The 18,390-nt window shown below is 33.9% G+C and overlaps 1 protein-coding gene across 4 annotated transcripts in view; it reads left to right on the forward strand.

Moving 5' to 3' along the window:
- The first annotated feature begins 4,575 nt into the window (after positions 1–4,575).
- LOC120779893 (voltage-dependent calcium channel type D subunit alpha-1) overlaps positions 4,576–18,390 on the forward strand; it is a 74,820-nt gene continuing 61,005 nt past the window's right edge. For 3 of the 4 annotated variants that reach the window (XM_040112242.1, XM_040112243.1, XM_040112241.1), the window contains exons 1-11: positions 4,576–4,670; positions 4,728–4,965; positions 5,555–7,008; positions 7,732–7,969; positions 8,105–8,210; positions 8,276–8,415; positions 9,332–9,438; positions 14,714–14,866; positions 16,294–16,475; positions 16,534–17,053; positions 17,107–17,332. In XM_040112242.1, coding sequence (XP_039968176.1) covers positions 6,843–7,008; positions 7,732–7,969; positions 8,105–8,210; positions 8,276–8,415; positions 9,332–9,438; positions 14,714–14,866; positions 16,294–16,475; positions 16,534–17,053; positions 17,107–17,332 — 1,838 coding nt within the window. In that variant the 5' untranslated portion in view covers positions 4,576–4,670; positions 4,728–4,965; positions 5,555–6,842. Of the gene's footprint in view, positions 4,671–4,727; positions 4,966–5,554; positions 7,009–7,731; positions 7,970–8,104; positions 8,211–8,275; positions 8,416–9,331; positions 9,439–14,713; positions 14,867–16,186; positions 16,476–16,533; positions 17,054–17,106; positions 17,333–18,390 lie in introns of those variants that run through there. The other variant, XM_040112244.1, reaches the window with a different exon arrangement.

Genomic DNA, 18,390 nt, shown 5'->3' on the forward strand with positions numbered 1-18,390 from the left:
CGAAGCTACGGAGCCACCCTATTAGTCACAGAAGACGAATTATTGGCTATTGCGAAAAAATCAAAAACTCTAAAAGCGCCCGGAATAGATGGTATACCAAATAGAGCCCTTAAAGAAGCCATAACTCTAAGGCCCAGCCAATTTGTTAATATGTACAATGCGTGTATATTAGAAGAGGTGTTCCCTGATCCGTGGAAAATACAGCGTCTGGTTCTACTCCCAAAGCCAAAAAAGCCACCAGAGGAACCTTCATCTTATCGACCTCTTTGCATGTTCGACACAATTGGGAAAGTGTACGAAAGCATTGTAAGAAACCGCTTGGAGTTAGCAATACAAAAAGCCGGCGGATTATCAGAGAGACAATACGGCTTTATTAAAAAGAAGTCCACTATTGACGCATTAAGAGAAGTAGTTGATACTGCAAAATGTGCAATAAGTGGAAAAAGATGGAAAGGTGGCAGGAAAAAATACTGCGCGCTAATAACCCTGGATGTGAAGAATGCGTTCAACTCCGCAAAATGGGCAAATATAATAAAAGCTCTACACGATATAGATGCTCCTCATTATCTGATAAATATTATAATGAGTTATTTCCAAAATAGGATATTGCTATACGAGACGGACGAGGGCACTCAGAGCTACACTATCTCGAGTGGAGTACCGCAAGGCTCGGTTTTAGGCCCGTTGTTATGGAACCTAATGTACGACGGGGTGTTAAGAATACCGCAACCAAAAAATGTGAAAACAATCGCTTATGCGGATGACCTCGTAGTGGTAGCTGTAGCTAAACATCTGGATGACCTCAGGATCAATCAGAGAACATAAAACATAGAGAAGGCGCAAATTGAATTCTGTATGATGTTCGATTGGGCGGTTAACAGAGCTTATAAAATTGCGACACGGAATTTCACCATTCTCGCTGCTATTTAGCAGAATTGAGCATGTGCAATGGCAGAAATATATGTAAAGCGACTGAATTCATGCGAGAATGAATAAAGAGAAATGCTTTGAAGAAAAATATGCAAAGTCACACAAAGAATGTAAAGAAGCATTCTCTGAGACACATACATATGCGTGATCTTGTATCATATGAACCATTTTTTTCAGAAAAATTGTAAAAATTTTAGTTTTTTACAAAATCGAAAAAAATTAGATAAAAATAATTAATTTTATTTTTTAATTTTTAATTATTTCAAGAAAGTTACATATATTTATTTCGTCTATTACAAAGCGAAGATGTGTCAAATGAACTTCATTTCTTAAAAAAAATTAATGACCTTGATGAAATTTGCATATTCGCATTATTTCGTTATCATTTCCATATTTGTACCAATAGAATTTCTATGACACATGCATATGTGCATATGTACATACATATATTATTTCTTTGGTACATTTGTCTGTATGTTTACGAAAGCATACATTCATAGTAACGTACATACATTCATAGTAACAAGTGTCGCACGCTTCTTTCGCATCTCCATTGTCACGGTCAACCAATGGCCGAAACTTGCGTTTTTTCAAAGAGTCAAGTGTTGAACAAATTGAGCACGACAGACTGCAAGCGACATCTGTCAAATACACACGTTCTTATGGACACAGTTATGTAGTTGTGCAGCTGGCTCAATAACTGTGTCCCTAAGAACGTGTGTATTCTAATATATTCGTTTGCAGTCGGTCGCGCTCATTGTGTTGAGTACTTCTATGTGTCGAAACGCTGACCCGACGGTAAAGCGCCACAACTTTGTGTTGTTGGTAGAAAATCCGAGCTGTGCCGAAAGAAACTAACAAACGATCGCCGATTGTTACCGCTTCCCTTGCTGCTCGAACAGCGTCGCCAACAAACCAGCGTAAATATGTATGAAGTTGTATGCGCGTGCATACATACCGACGCAGATTTTTGCGAGTCACGGAAAAATATTTTAGACAAATATTGTAAATCGACAACGGCTATGTTGCCACTTTTGTCACTTCTTTCTGTGAAGAATCATCAGAAAGTTGTTCAATTTATGATTTTTAGCTTTTGCCATCGTCGCGAAAAGACGCTTGTCGGCAAAGGCATGCTCGGGGAGATGTTACGGCGTCTGTTTTTATGAATGAAGCGAGGTCGCTTGTGGAATTCGCGCCCGCGTTTATGAATGAAATCGTTTTTGTTGTAAAATTTACTACATTTCAGCTTCGCCAATTCGGCTGCCATATTGGCTTGCCATGCTTATGCTATTTAGGCAATTGTTGTTTTTGTAGAACAATGCTTCAATTTTTTGTTGGTGACATATTCACATGTGTACGCATATGTATGTTTGTGCATTATTTGTTCGGCAATGTATGCAAATATATGTACATATAAGTATATATGAATGTATGAACATGCAGCTCAATGCGCGCACATGTAATATGTATGCGTATTGATAAGTGATAAAATCATGATTTGAATTTCTGAATGCGCACATGCGTATACATGCAATCATATGGGCAGATAATAAGATTAATATGACAGACGATGTATTTATATATTGTTGTGGTAAATTCAATTTCTATTAGTATGAAACATAATACAAAATTATTTATTAGTACATTTGAGTAAATTATGCAAAAATCTAATAGTTACAATTATTGAATATGCAAGCCCAAATTGACTGTAAATTTTACTTAAATTATGCTCATAATTATTTTTACATCCCAATGTGGAAATGCCGACGGCAAAACGCAAAAGCATACATATTTGCATATATTGCGATTGCCTGGTTCATAGCATAAATTGAAGCATGAAAATATCTCACAATGCTGTGGTTGGGAGTATCATAAGGAGTATGCATACATATGTACATATATTTATGTCTCTTCATATTCTTGAGTATGTGAGAGAGCTGTATTTGTACACATTTTTCGCTGTTAAAAGTGGAATATCAAAGAACTTATTTTTCTTCAATATTCTCTGCTTGAGCATATATGCCCTCTCATCATATGCCGTAAAATACATATACATATGTATTTATTTCTCTTCATATTCTTTGTTGAATATGTGGAGAACTGTTAATGTATTTGACAGATACTGTTTTTCTTCGACAATGTGACTTATGATACAACGTATGTACAAGGTGCAACGATCTAACGATATCATTCATTGCCACAAAGTACTATTAATCTTTGATTGCTATTGAGAATCATTGCATTTTCATTGCGAATTTACCAATCAATCGTTTCAATCAGAGTTCACCAAATCGAAGTGCATCTGATTTGATCAATATAAATATAAATTGTGAAGCGCAGTAATACACTGTCGAATAAAAAAACAATCGTCCGTGGCCACAGCGGTGAAGCAGTATAAAATTTGTTACTTATTCATCCCAAATGTCGCTAAATATTTGGCGGTAATCTGTTACTACTTTCAGATGGTTTTAGACAGACACTGATGAAATTAACGCTTATTAAAAATTATCGCGACTGATTCATATGCTTCAAGATCCATCTTTCGATACTTTGTCAAAACAACTTTTGGTATTGGCAATAAACATTTTGTTGTACGTGAAAATATTAATAATAATATTACACCACGCTTGTCTCATAGACAACTTAGGCTGAGCCCACACCGGATTAGTTAAAAACGTCTTTGACTAATAAAACACAAAAATATCTTGTGCTCTAACCCACACCAAGCGAAGCACAATGCGACATTTTGTCTCGCTTGGTGTGCATTGAAATAAAACGAAAAAAGAAGAAGGCGAATCAGTTCTTGCAAAGATGTCGTCGGTTTTGTAATTATATATTAGGCTACTTGCCTCGATCAAAAACACTAATTTCTCCGCGTCAATGTTTATTTTAACAACTTGTATGCAGAATAAAAGCACAAAGAAAATGTGTAATTTTGACTATGAAAACCAACGGTTCAGCTATAAGCAACGAAACGTGTTTTTCTGTCGTGTCTTGTCTGTTTTATTCGGTGTGGGTTGCGCCGTAGCTCAGCATGTATGTATGTATCAACAACACAGACGGTTTTGTCGCATTTGGTGTGCGTTGGTTGTATGAAAATACATAAGAAGTTCGACAACAGCTCTTCAAACAAGTCAAAGCACGAACATACGTTTTCGTTTCGTTTTGTTCGGTGTGGGCTGTCACATATGGAGCTATGGGCAGTTGCGTATGAGACAAGAAAAACTGTTTTGACTAACCCGGTGTGGGTTCAGCCTTAGGTGGCATGTTCTCTTAAAGGAAAATATTCCAGTTTGTTTGCATTCGTTAAAGACAGACTGATCAAAAATAGTGTACACTCCAATGCTTTGAAAAAGTAACCTTTCTTTATTTTTAACTGCCATAATTAGTTGTATAAAAATTAACTGTTTTGATGTACAGATAGCTATCATAATTTTAACTTAATATACATACATATATTTGTTACTGTAATAAAGAATAATTTTTTAACTTAGATGTAATATACTTTAATAGTGTACGGCTCTTCATTCTCATTTCAATTGTAAACACTTATAGTGCTAGTTATTTTTAAAAAAATTTCCTAAAAATAACGGAAATGCAAAACAACTTTTTCAAGGTCAGCTAGTATATCCATTTTTTTTCAGATGAGATATATGGACGACATGAGCCGAGTCCAAAACGAATTTTAAAGGATCTCGACCGGAAGTGTAAACTTAATAGTTGTAATACTTGTATACGGGGTAATCTAAAAACTGACACAGTTTATCAAACTAACAATATAACGGCAATTATTCCAGAAGAAACTCTATTGCGTCAACGTCAACTTTGCCTTCAAAGACAAAATGAGATAAGTAACAGCAGTCAAGAAATTGACATCTCGCGGGGCTCGCTTCTCTTCTATGCAACTCAAAAATTTACTTTAAGGACAAGTGGGTCAAATAAAATCAATGACAACACCGATTTCGTAACAAACAATTTTTCTGAAAAAGGTTTCGATTTGGTTCCAGAACAATATCATACGGCATCTTCACCACAGTAAGTATAATAATACCTTTATACCAAATTTAGTTAATGCCGACATTGTGATGCTTTACGTAAAATTCTTTATTCCACTTTTCCTTCATCCCTTTCATTAGTTCCGATTAAGTAGTAAAAAAGTAAGCAGTTAGATATGCTGAATGGTAAATTATGTTAATTTATACTATCACAAGTTAAAGTGTATTTCTAGACATACTATACTATAGGTTGGTGTCGGAAATGGATCAGTTTATGAATTCTGCCAACCTCTATATACTTATTATTATAAGTTTAAAAAATATAAGTATTCTGAAGTTCCGATAAAATAATAAATGAATAAATAAATAATGAATTTTAATGACAGTATTGTCTTTAGTTATAAATGAATGAATGAAATAGGGTCATGTCTTGGTCTAGCTCCATATTCATAATGATTTGCGTCCCTCCTGTTTATTTTTCTTCATTCTGATCATTTTGATATATCTACGTTACAATGTATAACTATGTATATATCTATCTTGATCAGCTGTAGGTGTTAAAAATAACAGTTTGATGATCAAAATTACATTCTTTAGTAACTCTTATTACGTGCATTTTACATTTTTAGGCAAACACAATATTTGGTCACAAACTGCGAGTATTATGAAACTGATGATATCAACAGTAAATCAACTGATATATGGCTAGATGCAACAGATAAAAATTGTTATGGTGATTGGCCATTAAGCCATAAAAAAAAATCGATCGATAATAGCAAGAAAGAACAGTTATATGGATGTTCAAATGCAAACTCAACGATATATGTAACCCAAGTACCATCAACATTACCAATTCCTAAGAGTTACAAAATAACAAGCACTGGTACTAGCTTTGATTTATTAACAAATAAGTTAAGCGGCGAACAAACTAAAAAAAAAAATGGTGGTACTTTTATAAAAAAATTAAATTCAAGTAGTAATGAAGATTTCGGTAGACAGTTTTTGACAATAGAGGAAGGAAATCAAATCCAATCAATCCAACAAATAATAAGCTGTTCAAAACCCATACCAAATGAATGCTACAAGAAAAGTAACGACAGCATTAAATCCAATGTCAATGCAAAAGAACACGAATGCATTAAACGCCCAAGCAATAATGTAGATAACTCATGTAACACAATTAATGCAAACGTAAATAGCAGTGGGAGTAGCAGTAGTAGTGCCGACAAACGTAATTATAGTAAAAGTAGGAGTGGAAGTGGAAGTAGGAGTAGCAGTAGTAGTAATAGTTGTAATTGTGATATAACGGGTGATAACAGTACATTGCATGGTTTTGGTGTTGGTGTATTAAGCAGTTTTTTGGGTGATTGTGATTCTGCAAGCAACACTGCGCAAGCTCAACCGCCGTCAATATATCATTCTCAATTTGTGGAACAGTGTCAACATAATAAAACTGTTGAGCTTAGCTGGGACGTACCTCATCAGACATTTTTAAACCAAACAAGTAATCCTAATTGTAAATCTACAGTTTTTATTGAGATAGAAACACAAGCACCATTAACAGAACTTAAAACGATTTTAAGACACGGCTCAGGCGATTTCACCGACTGCGATAGTTGCAGCGAACTGCAATTATTGAATTTAAATGATAATAAAGCTGATTTAGATATTGATTGTAAGAGTTTGGAAGATAACACTAACGATATAAATTCGAAAAATTTGAATGTTGGCAACGTCATCGAGCGTGGAGGGATCAAAAGCTTAAAAACTCGGTTAGACTATTGTAATGTAAATAAAGAATTCCAGCCTTTGAGCCAATACAAATCATTCGATTATTCATTAATAAAATATTACGAACAGAAAAGAAAAGAAAACGAAGACAACGCTAAACATCATTTTGATATATCGGAGACTTTTATGTCCGACCAACGTTCTAAAGATATTTTTGGCAACATGGATCTTGAAAGCAATCGAGAGCAACCAGGTGGAACTGATGGCGGAGCAATTAAGCGTACAAACAATAATAGTTTAGCAAGTAAAGAAAATTTTGATAAAGGACAGGTAGCTGCTTATCCAACATTTGGTATGTTTGAAAAAACATTTATATGTATACTAACTATAAACATTATAAAATATTAAATTTTTAGTTAAAAATGTGAGTCTATATTTCCTAGGTGTAGGTTCACTCACGAAGACTTTTATCGACCAAACGGGTTGTTTTATAAGCGAGGGGACGAACAACAAGGAAAGATGAAGGGACTTTGCTCTATGTTCTTGTTCGTAACAACAATTTCTCTGCTACGCAATTCGGCATTCCTTTTCATTGTGAGGGTTTTTTCATTTTGCACCTGTGCTTGGTTTCAAATGCATATTTGTAATATGGTCGGATTGTATGTATACCATAAATACTGGCAAATAATTGTATGTCCAAAATAAAGCACATGTTATGATATGATAACATGAAATATTTATGATGAAAATCTAATAAAAAGCTAGCTAATATAAAGTATTTTTGCGCACCGCATACGCTCCAAGTTCAAGGATTTAAGATATGATGGGATAGGGAATGCAGAAAATTGTCCGACTCGAAAGTTTCGGGCTTGTGTCGGTCGACTATCAGCGACTAAGGTCTTCGTGTGTAAACCCAGTCTAATTGTGTATCTGTAGAACAGCGAAAAATTTAGGAATTCATTTCTAATAGTAAATTTGTTAAAAATATTTGATGATTCGATATAATACTCAAATCATGGCTGATATTGGCATTAACCAATCCTATTCTTTGAAATGTACTCGCATCAATTTTTAGCAAATGGACCTTTGGGAACTGATGTTAATCTTGGGACATCAAACATTCCCGACACTATAAATGGCACAACAATTGCTGGTGGAATAAACCAGCAAAAGACAGTAACTAATACTACTACGCAAAAGCGGCCGCAAAGACGAGGGGGGAAGCCGCAACCTGATCGACCTCAACGTGTTTTATTTTGTTTGGGGATAAAAAACCCACTTCGGGCATTATGCATCAGTATAGTCGAGTGGAAGCATCCTTTTCAATTACTGATATTATCTTAAAAAATAAAACTTATTTACTAATGTACGTGTATGAGTATTATATAGGAATCTCACGCGATTTTCCTATATATAAAAAAATAAATTTAACATTTAATAATTTACAGACCATTCGAGTATTTGATATTGTTAACTATTTTTGCTAATTGTGTTGCCTTAGCGGTTTACACCCCTTATCCATATAGCGATTCCAATGTAACTAATCAGGCTTTGGTATGTTTTATGATCACAATACGTATGCAGATACTTATTTAATTACAAGCTTCTTTTTTTTACAGGAAAAGATAGAATATATATTTTTAGTAATATTTACAGCAGAATGTGTTATGAAAATAATTGCGTATGGATTTCTACTACACAGCGGCTCGTATTTGAGAAATGGGTGGAATATTTTAGATTTTTTTATTGTGGTTATAGGGTAAGTGATATTTTCTTTCTATTCTTATTTTGACTTCTTGACGCGCATAGATTTTGTACGCTTTATTATCATCAATTGGCATTATAACTTGAATCGGATAATTTGAAATTATCGGGATGTGTTTTAACGCTCCTAATTTATCAAAAAATTTATAAATATAATGTTACCAGATATTAATCAATGCTGTATATAAATATCCATTTCTTTATTCTCAATGTCTAATTTTATCTATTATACACATACATATGTATGAATTTTATAAAGTGTTTGAGAAAGTCATGATATCTTTACACGAAAATACTAAAAATGTAAACATTAATTTTGCTATGGATAAGTTTGTGAGGCATTGAAAAATACTTTCATTATGTTATGTATTCCTGTTCAGAAAGAAATTTTGTGTTAAAATAGTTCAAAATAGCACTCGTTGACAAGAGATTACAGTGTTCTTTTTTACTTTCATGGAAGGTCAATTCCATTGCTATTGATTTCTTGCTGGGGAACCTCTCTAACCTCTCTCTTACAAGAGGTTTTTGAAACATTTTTACGTAACCCTTACCTGGTTTTAAACTTGATCAGTTGCCTTTCTTGCGTGATTTGTTGCGCCCTTTTAAACGTTGAGTTTATATTTATTAAATTATGGTTGTCTTCGATTCGGCAAACGTTAGTCTGCAGCGAATCAACAAACTATGCGTAATAGCGTCATGAAGCATTCTTAGTGTAGAAATTATTTTGTTCTTCGCTAAAAAACGTTGTTACCCTTTAATCAGTAAAACTGATCTAAAATAAACAAAACTATATATGCGATTTTTTAACAATATAAATGTATTGCTAATGTCTGGTTTACTTCCATATATAAATTCACATGAAGGAAAATAAGAAATTTAATAGTACTTATGTTTTCAATACTTTTTGGTAGCATGATAAGTACTGTTCTTTCAAATCTTATGAAGGAAGGTTTCGATGTAAAAGCACTTCGAGCTTTCCGAGTGCTACGACCTCTTCGACTTGTTTCTGGAGTTCCAAGTAAGTTATTTTTTAAATTAATTTGACAAATCAAATAATATCTATTATATATAATTACTTAAGTCAATGAATTATTTAAAACTAATGGTTGCACTTCTAAAGCTGGACTGAACATTAGAAACCCGTTGGTATTTAAAAGCATAAATTTTACTGGATTTCTTTTCCTCGGTATACCATTTATTACATTAGAAATACATCGATATTAAAAAAAATATATGATTTTATTGTATTTATTTTGCTTGGGTATACCATTTATGTAAAAAGACATACATAAATGTATATATGTTGGTTGTTTACTAAGGGATCGTCTCAGTGTGAAATTTTCGAAAAATCTATTTTTTTGTTGCATTATCGGATAGTATACACTGTAGTAAACATTCTCTGAAATTTTTAAATCGAAATTCAAATTTTTACGGTCGCTGCAGCGTTTCTTGTAGAAACAGAGTAGGGAACGGAGCGACACAGTCTTTAAACGCGTTTTTCTCAGAAGGGTGTTTTTCAAAATGGTTTCCACTCTCAAAGCAATACTTTTGAAGATATCTAATTCCACTTGGGAAAGAACTTTTTTAACGTCATTCTCTATCGTGCTATGCAACCTTGTTTTTGTTTTTTTTTTTTTTGAAAGCTTCCTATTTTCTTCTACGAAAAACTGACGAAAAAAGGGCCCAATTCGATACTTTTTGTTCAAACCGCCGCCATTTTGTCAAATTTCAAAAAAAAAGCTTCATTGTGCGATAGCGACTTTCCTACTTACTTTTTGAAATTTTTGTTTTAAATCGAAATTATGGCAGCAAAAAAATTATCTGTTGCCTTCGCTTCACCTGTCTCCTTTTGCCTTTCTTTCCCTCCGCTCCATGGGAAGTTGGCTGCCAACATTACATTCGGTCATCTTTCTCATCATTTGTACCAGATGTCATATCTTCATCAACTTCGAAAAGTGCCTGAAGATTCATATTATCCACGATAGTGTATGTAACCCTGGGTTCCATTAGTTTGATAACGTTTTATTCGAAAAATGAGTTACTTTTATTGAAATCTCCTCTTTGTTTTTCTGTACCTTTCTTTCATTATTTGTCAAAGTTTCTTTTATACGATTCCTGAGCTTTCTAAATATTCGCCCTGCATTCTTCTCTCAGGGTACGACGATCCTCATGGAAGACCCTCAACAATACTGAAGAAACGAATAGAAAAATAATTTAGAAAAACCATAAAATAAAGGGTAAATATACTTCGACGTGGAACCTAAGATATCCAAATGATCGACATGGATGCACTCAACTCAGTCTGACATGTGCTGCTTCTTTTTTTTTCTAAATGTGCTATGATAAAATCTTCTCGGATCGCGTGCATCGTTTTGTGCGAGCTTATGTTACCAAAATTGTAAACGTTTCGTATAATTTATTTTTCCATATTTCTCGGTACTACAAATAGCTCTCGTTCCTTCCATGCTTGTATAGTACCCCGGTTTTCGTGACATAATCCGCGTATGGTGTGTCGTCGAGAATTGCAGCTTTCGCTCTTAGGTGATCATCATGTTGTTTGGCCTTCGGAATTTGTACTTTTCTGCGATGTAACCACCACAATTCTATAACGGCTTAGGCTGTTCTTCATTCTGTCTCCTACTCGATCTTCAATATTACGGTTAAAATCTTGAAAACTCATAAACCATTGAAGTACTACTTTTTTCGCTATACAATTCATACTGAATTCCCATTGAATAATGGCGAAACCTCTTTGTTGTTAAGTACGCAGCTTTGACTTCGTGAAAGTAACAATGTGGCTGTTCTTCTTGGGGTGAGATTTGTCACTTTCTTCATGCTCATCTACTAATGTCTTACGCTCTTGCATAAGGGCTGTCTTCAAATCAAGTATTCCTTACTGCTGCACGGGACCAATCTGAAATTCTGCTAAGCTATGCCAAGCTAAGATAGTATAATTTTGAATAAACTTCATAAAATATAGTTTACTTACTGCATGAACACTGTTGGCAAGTTACAAAATCAAAAACGGTTTTTTGCAAGGTCATTTTACTGTCTATGTTTGCGTTGGACTCACGAACTATACCAAGTTTAAACCACTCGTCTACTTGGCTCATAACAATGTCATGCTCTGCAGATAATCGAGTTGGACTCTCATTGAAATGAATAAAATCGTCTTTTGGTATTATTTTCACCAGAATAGCATGTTGAATCAGGTTAGCTAAAGGGTTGTATTCATTAATTAATTACATAGTTTTTAAATTCTGGCACCATCTCTATAATATTGCAGCATTTAAATTCGACCTCTTGTGTATTCTCTTTGTCTAATCGGGGGAAAAAATGTCCTAAGCATTAACTTCTAATTGGAATTGCGAAATAAAAACACTCAATCGACAATAATTTAATTGTTTATTTTGTGATCAGATATTACATTATCAACTTCAACTTCTAAAGATAACGCACCCTTCGGCGCTATCGCAATATTTCCCTGTCGGCCAGCTTGTCAAGCTCTTCGTACTCACTCATTTTGGCGTCTTTCCTTTTTTGTTTGCCAATTGATCAATTGTAACGTTACGAGGTAGGCAGTCTGTTTTATCTCCACTGCGACACGGCACTACTCATCGTACCAGCTGTTATTTTACCTTTTCTGAAAACCAATGGTTTCGTTTGTAGGTGTGCGTAAAGAGTTTGAAATGCCATTTTAAACCACTTTTCAATTGTAATAGTCACATCCTCATATTCTCGAACATCAACTCTAATAGATCGCTTGAATTCACCAAATTACAACACACGTTCGAGTCTTGCATTTCGATGTTTTCAACGGTTCCTTCCACTTCAATCAATTTTTGATTTTTTTCTGTTACTTCCTTCTTCTTTTTGCTCCTTCTGTATACGGTCATCATTCTTACGATTTATACGTTCAAAGGTTGAGTTATCATGTAAAAAGTGAATCATATTGTTTACGAGGTTGTATATAAAAACTGTATAATTCACTTAATTCAATTTTATAAAAAGGAGATATCCGCTGCTGGCCCATGTGAAGTTGGTTGCCAACATCACGCATTTATTGAGGATGGTAAATACAAATGGTTATATGTATGTCGTCATATGTCCTACAGTTTGGACTGCTATTGTAGTAACAAAGTGATGTGAAAATTTTCGAAGTAGGAAGTTCGGATTTTTGCCACGAATTTTTCCAATATAGTTGACCATACCTCTTTTCCTAAAGTAAAAAAAAATTAACTCTCTGTGATATCTGCGAAAAAAAAAGCGATGAAGCTGTTTAAAACATTAACAGTGATCTGATTTTTAAGAAAATATGTAAATCATAAACATGGTATGAGTTTGTATTTAATTTTGTTTATAAACTTTGGAATATTGTTATTATATATATAATGTATTTTTCGTAAAAAAAATCCAATTTGTGTTAATATCCACGTTACGGAAGGTGGCGAGTTTTCATTTACATTGAAACAACAAGATTGCTCAAATGTGGTTAAGAGATAACATAAGCAACTACGTTGTCATTGCGGAAGAGTCACTAGGACTTCGCTGAGTAAATGAAACATTATGCGTACGAATATATCTAATGTTCGGTCCGTCCTTTTTATACTCTTGCAACCAGTTGCTACAACCTAACGGTTGTACGTATCACCTAAAACTAATCGAGATAGATATAGGGTTATATTTATATAAAAAGAAGAAATCCAGTTGACTGTTTGTCTGTCCGTCCGACCGTGCAAGCTGTAACTTGAGTAAAAATTAAGATCTCTCGATGAAACTTGGTATGTTGGTTCCTTAGTACAAAAACAATTTCGAGTTCGTAGATGGGCGCAATCGGACCACTGCCACGCCCACAAATCGCCATTAACCGAAAACATATAAAACATATAAAGTGTTGTAACTAAGCACTAAATTACGATATAAAGCTGTAATTTGGTACAGAGGATCGCAGTAGCAAGGAACACCTGTGGGCAAAATATTTTAAAAAGTGGACGTGGACCCGTCCGCTAACCATCCGTCTCCTAAGCCACATAAGCTACAACAACTAAATTTGCTGAGTACAAATCTTATAAGAACTTCTACCGATAGTGTGAAAATGGATGAAATCAGAGGATAACCTCGCTCACTCCCCATATAACGATACTGTTAAAAACTACTAAAAGCGCTATAAATCAATAACTAAATACGCCAGAGGCATTAAATTATATCTTCAAGATGGTATGTGAAGGATTTATAGAGTGAAAATTGGTCATTGGGCGTGGTACCGCCCACTTTTTGGTGAATTCCCTTATCTCTGGACGCGACTAACCGATTTCGTAAAAAATTGGTACGCGGTATTCTTTTTACATTCCTATGTCACGTTGCGAATTCGGACAATAACCACGCCTACTTTCCATATAGAACAATTTTAAAGTCCACTTGATTTTTTACTTTCCAGTACACAAATCAAGAAGCAATTAGTATAACGGGATTAAACTTAGCATGAATAATACCTTTAGTGTATGCCAAAAATTGTTCATATCCAACAAAAATGGTTCAAGCCCCAGGCACCAAATATTTGGACCTCAGTACCTATAGTTGACTTTTGATCGAAAATATGGGTCAATGAGTGACATAGATAACTGAAATTAAGGGATAATGCTTCTATTATAATGGTATGTCTGTATGTCAAAAATGGGTTGAATCGGAACAATACTTCCCTTATCCCCCATATACCTACATAATATAAATATAATCGAACTTCCGGGGAACCTCGTACCGCATATATCGACCAATATGTGACTTATCTCAGTATCTCAGTGAAAATGTGTTTTACTCATAACAGTGTACCTTTGTGCCTAACATAGATAAATTTGAGCGAAAACTTGACTAACCTATGACTTGACTATATGACTAATATCAGGATTATCGAACATCCGCCTGTCTTTACTCTATATGATTGGTTTTTAGTATGTGACATGTTAATAGTATGTGGTATTGGGAAAAATAGATAAAATCTAGTCGATACTACCCCAACTTCCATATACTACATATAATCGTTTTTGTGTCTCTAACTAACAGGGTTATATATGTATTGTTTAGTATATGTATATATAAAATTGCTTCGATTTCGATTCTCAGGTTGACGTTTTACACCATAAAGTATTTCCCTGGCTTTGATTCTTGTAAGTTGCGAGAGTATAAAATGTTCGGTTGCACCCGAACGTTGCCCTTCCTTACTTGTTTTATTATTATGTATATATAAATTATGTTTCAAAAAAATAATTACCAATTTTAACTGCTATTCGTTAAAGGTTTACAGGTTGTACTGAATTCGATCCTTCGAGCTATGATACCACTTTTACATATTGCTTTACTAGTTTTATTTGTCATTATCATATACGCAATTATTGGATTAGAGCTGTTTTCTGGAAAATTACATAAAACTTGCCTTCGCCCAGATACTGGTTAGTCATTTACACTCGTTGCCACGTAAAGCTTACCACTCAATATTTTCAAGTGTTTTGCATATTTGACAACACTTTATAATGAAAGAAAAAGTGCGAGAAAAAATTAAGAAAGTATAGTGGTAAGCAGGGTTCTCATTTACTACTCCGTAGCAGCAAAGTTTCTATTAATTAATTAATCTAATTATTGCTATGCTATCGCTACCGCTCTCACTTTGTCGGGAGCCACAGCATAGCCTTAGCATAACAATGTAAAGTATGTGCTCTACTCTGCTCCGAGTTTTATTAGGTAAAAAACTATAGCTGGAGCGGGAGCAAAAAATTAAATTCTGCGCTAAGCTCTGGCGTAGCGGTAGCAAAAAATTGGGAGCGGTAGCACAGCAGAGCTAATGAAAATTTTCATGTGCTACAGCTCCCGCATGTGCTTGCTGTTTTTTTTCTTTTTTGCTATTTTCTGTCATAATATTTGAATTAATTGAATAATTCAAACAAAAAAATGTTATGCAAATCATTTTGGCACTTGTTGCGTCAAGTGACTTTATAAATCTTATAAATCTAAAATCAAATATTTTAAGAAATATATTAATAAAGTGAATTAGATAATAATTGAATAAATTATAATTTTTTTTTTATTATGTTAAATATTTACCATTTTTATATTACCAAAAACATCATCTATGTATTCCAAATGTATTACAATACTCAATTACTATGAATTTTCGAAATTAATTTTAACTACATATACTTTCCCCCTTTTTATATACATTAGTTTGTTTTTTGAACTATTAATTTTTTTCAGTCCCGTCACGAAATTTCCTTGGAAATACTCCAAAAAAATTCCCTGAAAATTTTAGCCCTAAATATTAATATTAAGAACTGGACCGAGGCATGTAAAAATTTTCCATTGAAAATACACTACAATCCTGATTTTTTATCTTTAAATTCCTACAGATCAGAGGCATTTTATGGCATCGCTTTGACTTTAGACGCTATAGCTCTTGTCAGTTATACAAAACAATGCGTTTTGTTTGAAATATTCAATTAATTCAAATATTATGACAGAAAATAGCAAAAAAGAAAAAAAAACAACAAACACATGCGGGAGCTGTAGCACATGAAAATTTTCATAAGCTCTGCTGTGCTACCGCTCCCAATTTTTTGCTACCGCTATGCCAGAGCATAGCGCAGAATTTAATTTTTTGCTCCCGCCCCAGCTATAGTTTTTTACCTAACAAAGCAGAGTAGAGCACATTATTTACATTGTTATGCTAAGGCTATGCTGTGGCTCCCGACAAAGTGAGAGCAGTAGCAAGAGTAAAATGAAATACTACGAGAGTAGCTGGTGGTAAGCATTGCGTGGCCACGAGCGTATATAAGTAAATAATAAATATTATTACTTTTTGGTTAATTTACTTCGACTAATAAAGGTGAACATATGAAAGATGAACACCCATGTGGTACTGGATTTCAATGTCAAGAAGGTTATGTATGCCATGAAAAATGGGACGGCCCTAATTATGGTATAACTAATTTCGATAACTTTGGTTTGGCTATGTTGACCGTGTTTCAGTGTGTTACTTTAGAAGGTTGGACAGATGTGCTGTATAACGTAAGGATACTACTCACGCACAAACTTAGCTTTGTTTACATTCGTATTTATACAATAGATTCAAGATGCCATGGGAAGTACGTGGCAATGGATTTACTTCGTTTCAATGGTTATATTAGGGGCCTTTTTCGTAATGAATTTAATTCTCGGTGTGTTGTCTGGTGAATTTTCAAAAGAGCGCACAAAAGCTAAAAACCGTGGAGACTTTCAAAAACTTAGGGAAAAACAACAAATAGAAGAAGATGTGCGCGGCTATCTGGATTGGATTACCCAAGCGGAAGATATTGAACCTGATGTCGATGGTAATTTATTGCAAGATGGAAAAACAAAACCGACCAATGAGGCCAATTCAATGGATCAAATGGAAGAGGAGGGTCAAGAAATTCAAATATCTGAATCCTGGTGGCGTAAGAAAAAGAAAGATTTAGATCGTCTGAACCGCAGAATGCGACGGTCTTGTAGGAAAGCTGTAAAATCGCAAGCTTTTTATTGGCTAATAATAATGTTAGTGTTTCTGAATACCGGCGTACTTGCTACCGAACATTATGGGCAACCAATTTGGCTCGATAACTTTCAAGGTAACTATTCATTTACATTTTATCCTCAATATAAAGTGTAATTATTCTTATAGAGTATACAAATATATTCTTCATTGGATTATTTACCTGTGAAATGATGCTTAAAATGTATAGTTTGGGATTTCAAGGATATTTTGTGTCGCTGTTTAATCGTTTCGATTGTTTTGTTGTGATTGGTAGTATAACGGAAACAATACTAACAAACACGGGGATAATGCCGCCATTGGGAGTATCAGTACTACGTTGCGTTCGACTCTTACGAGTTTTTAAAGTCACAAAGTAAGTTAAGACTTTATTTAAAATTTAGATCGAACCAATTCCATGCTTTCCATATATCCATTATAATACTTTTCGTCTAACTAGTAGACATTCCATATAGATTAGATTTGTGCGATAGTATTATTGTAAAGGAATGGTTTGCTGAGAATTATGAGATTTGATACCAACAATAAGTTCAATCGGTCCGTCTTTTCTCCTAGCCTTTATAAGATGTTTTTACTGAATTATATTAATACTTCAACGTACTTATAAATTTTGGATGCGGATTAAGATAATTTAATGATGAAAAATTGTCGAGATGATGTGATAACAAAACGAGCATAATTACCTTAAAAATTTACCGTGCGATTCTGTACTGTGATACAGTCTCAAGTCTCTAAATTTGAGATTTTAAGTTAGAGACAATTTTTGAAACTTAAGACGATTTTGCTATTCTGTAAATGACAGTCACAAAATCTATTACATTTCAGTATTCAGAGATGTTTTTACACGTAAATGAAAATAAATATGTCGATAACAAATATTAAATTTTTTATAATATAGTCAAAAAACATAATTATGAATAAAAATAAAAATATATGTTGACTTTGTTTCATAAAATGTACGAAATTTATGTAAAATTTATTTATTTTTAACCTTTTCGTGTTTGAGTTGCTTACAAAATATAAAAAACAACAATCGATTAATATCTATGATGATCTCTTCTTCAGTATATTCAAAATGGCAGACAAGAGTTCTTTTTAGTTTTGTGACTGGCTAACTATCAGGTCTCAAATTTGAGGCAATATTTTGAGACTAACGTTAGAGACTGTTTAGTGAATAGTAACTAGTCACAAATTGAGACTTTACATCAAAATGCTTCAAATAGAGACTAGAGACTGGTTACATAATCCCGCTATTAGACCGTCTATTTTTGTGATAGTAATAAACCTAGGTGGCAAAAAGGGATAAATTTGGGCCAATAAATCCCTTAGACCCCGTATACCTAATATGATGATTTTCAAACTTCTGTTTGTTTTATATATTGACCTATGTGTAGTAAAATTAAGTGAAAGTAT

Source organism: Bactrocera tryoni, unplaced genomic scaffold (assembly GCF_016617805.1).
Source record: "Bactrocera tryoni isolate S06 unplaced genomic scaffold, CSIRO_BtryS06_freeze2 scaffold_11, whole genome shotgun sequence".
Lineage (NCBI taxonomy): Eukaryota > Metazoa > Arthropoda > Insecta > Diptera > Tephritidae > Bactrocera > Bactrocera tryoni.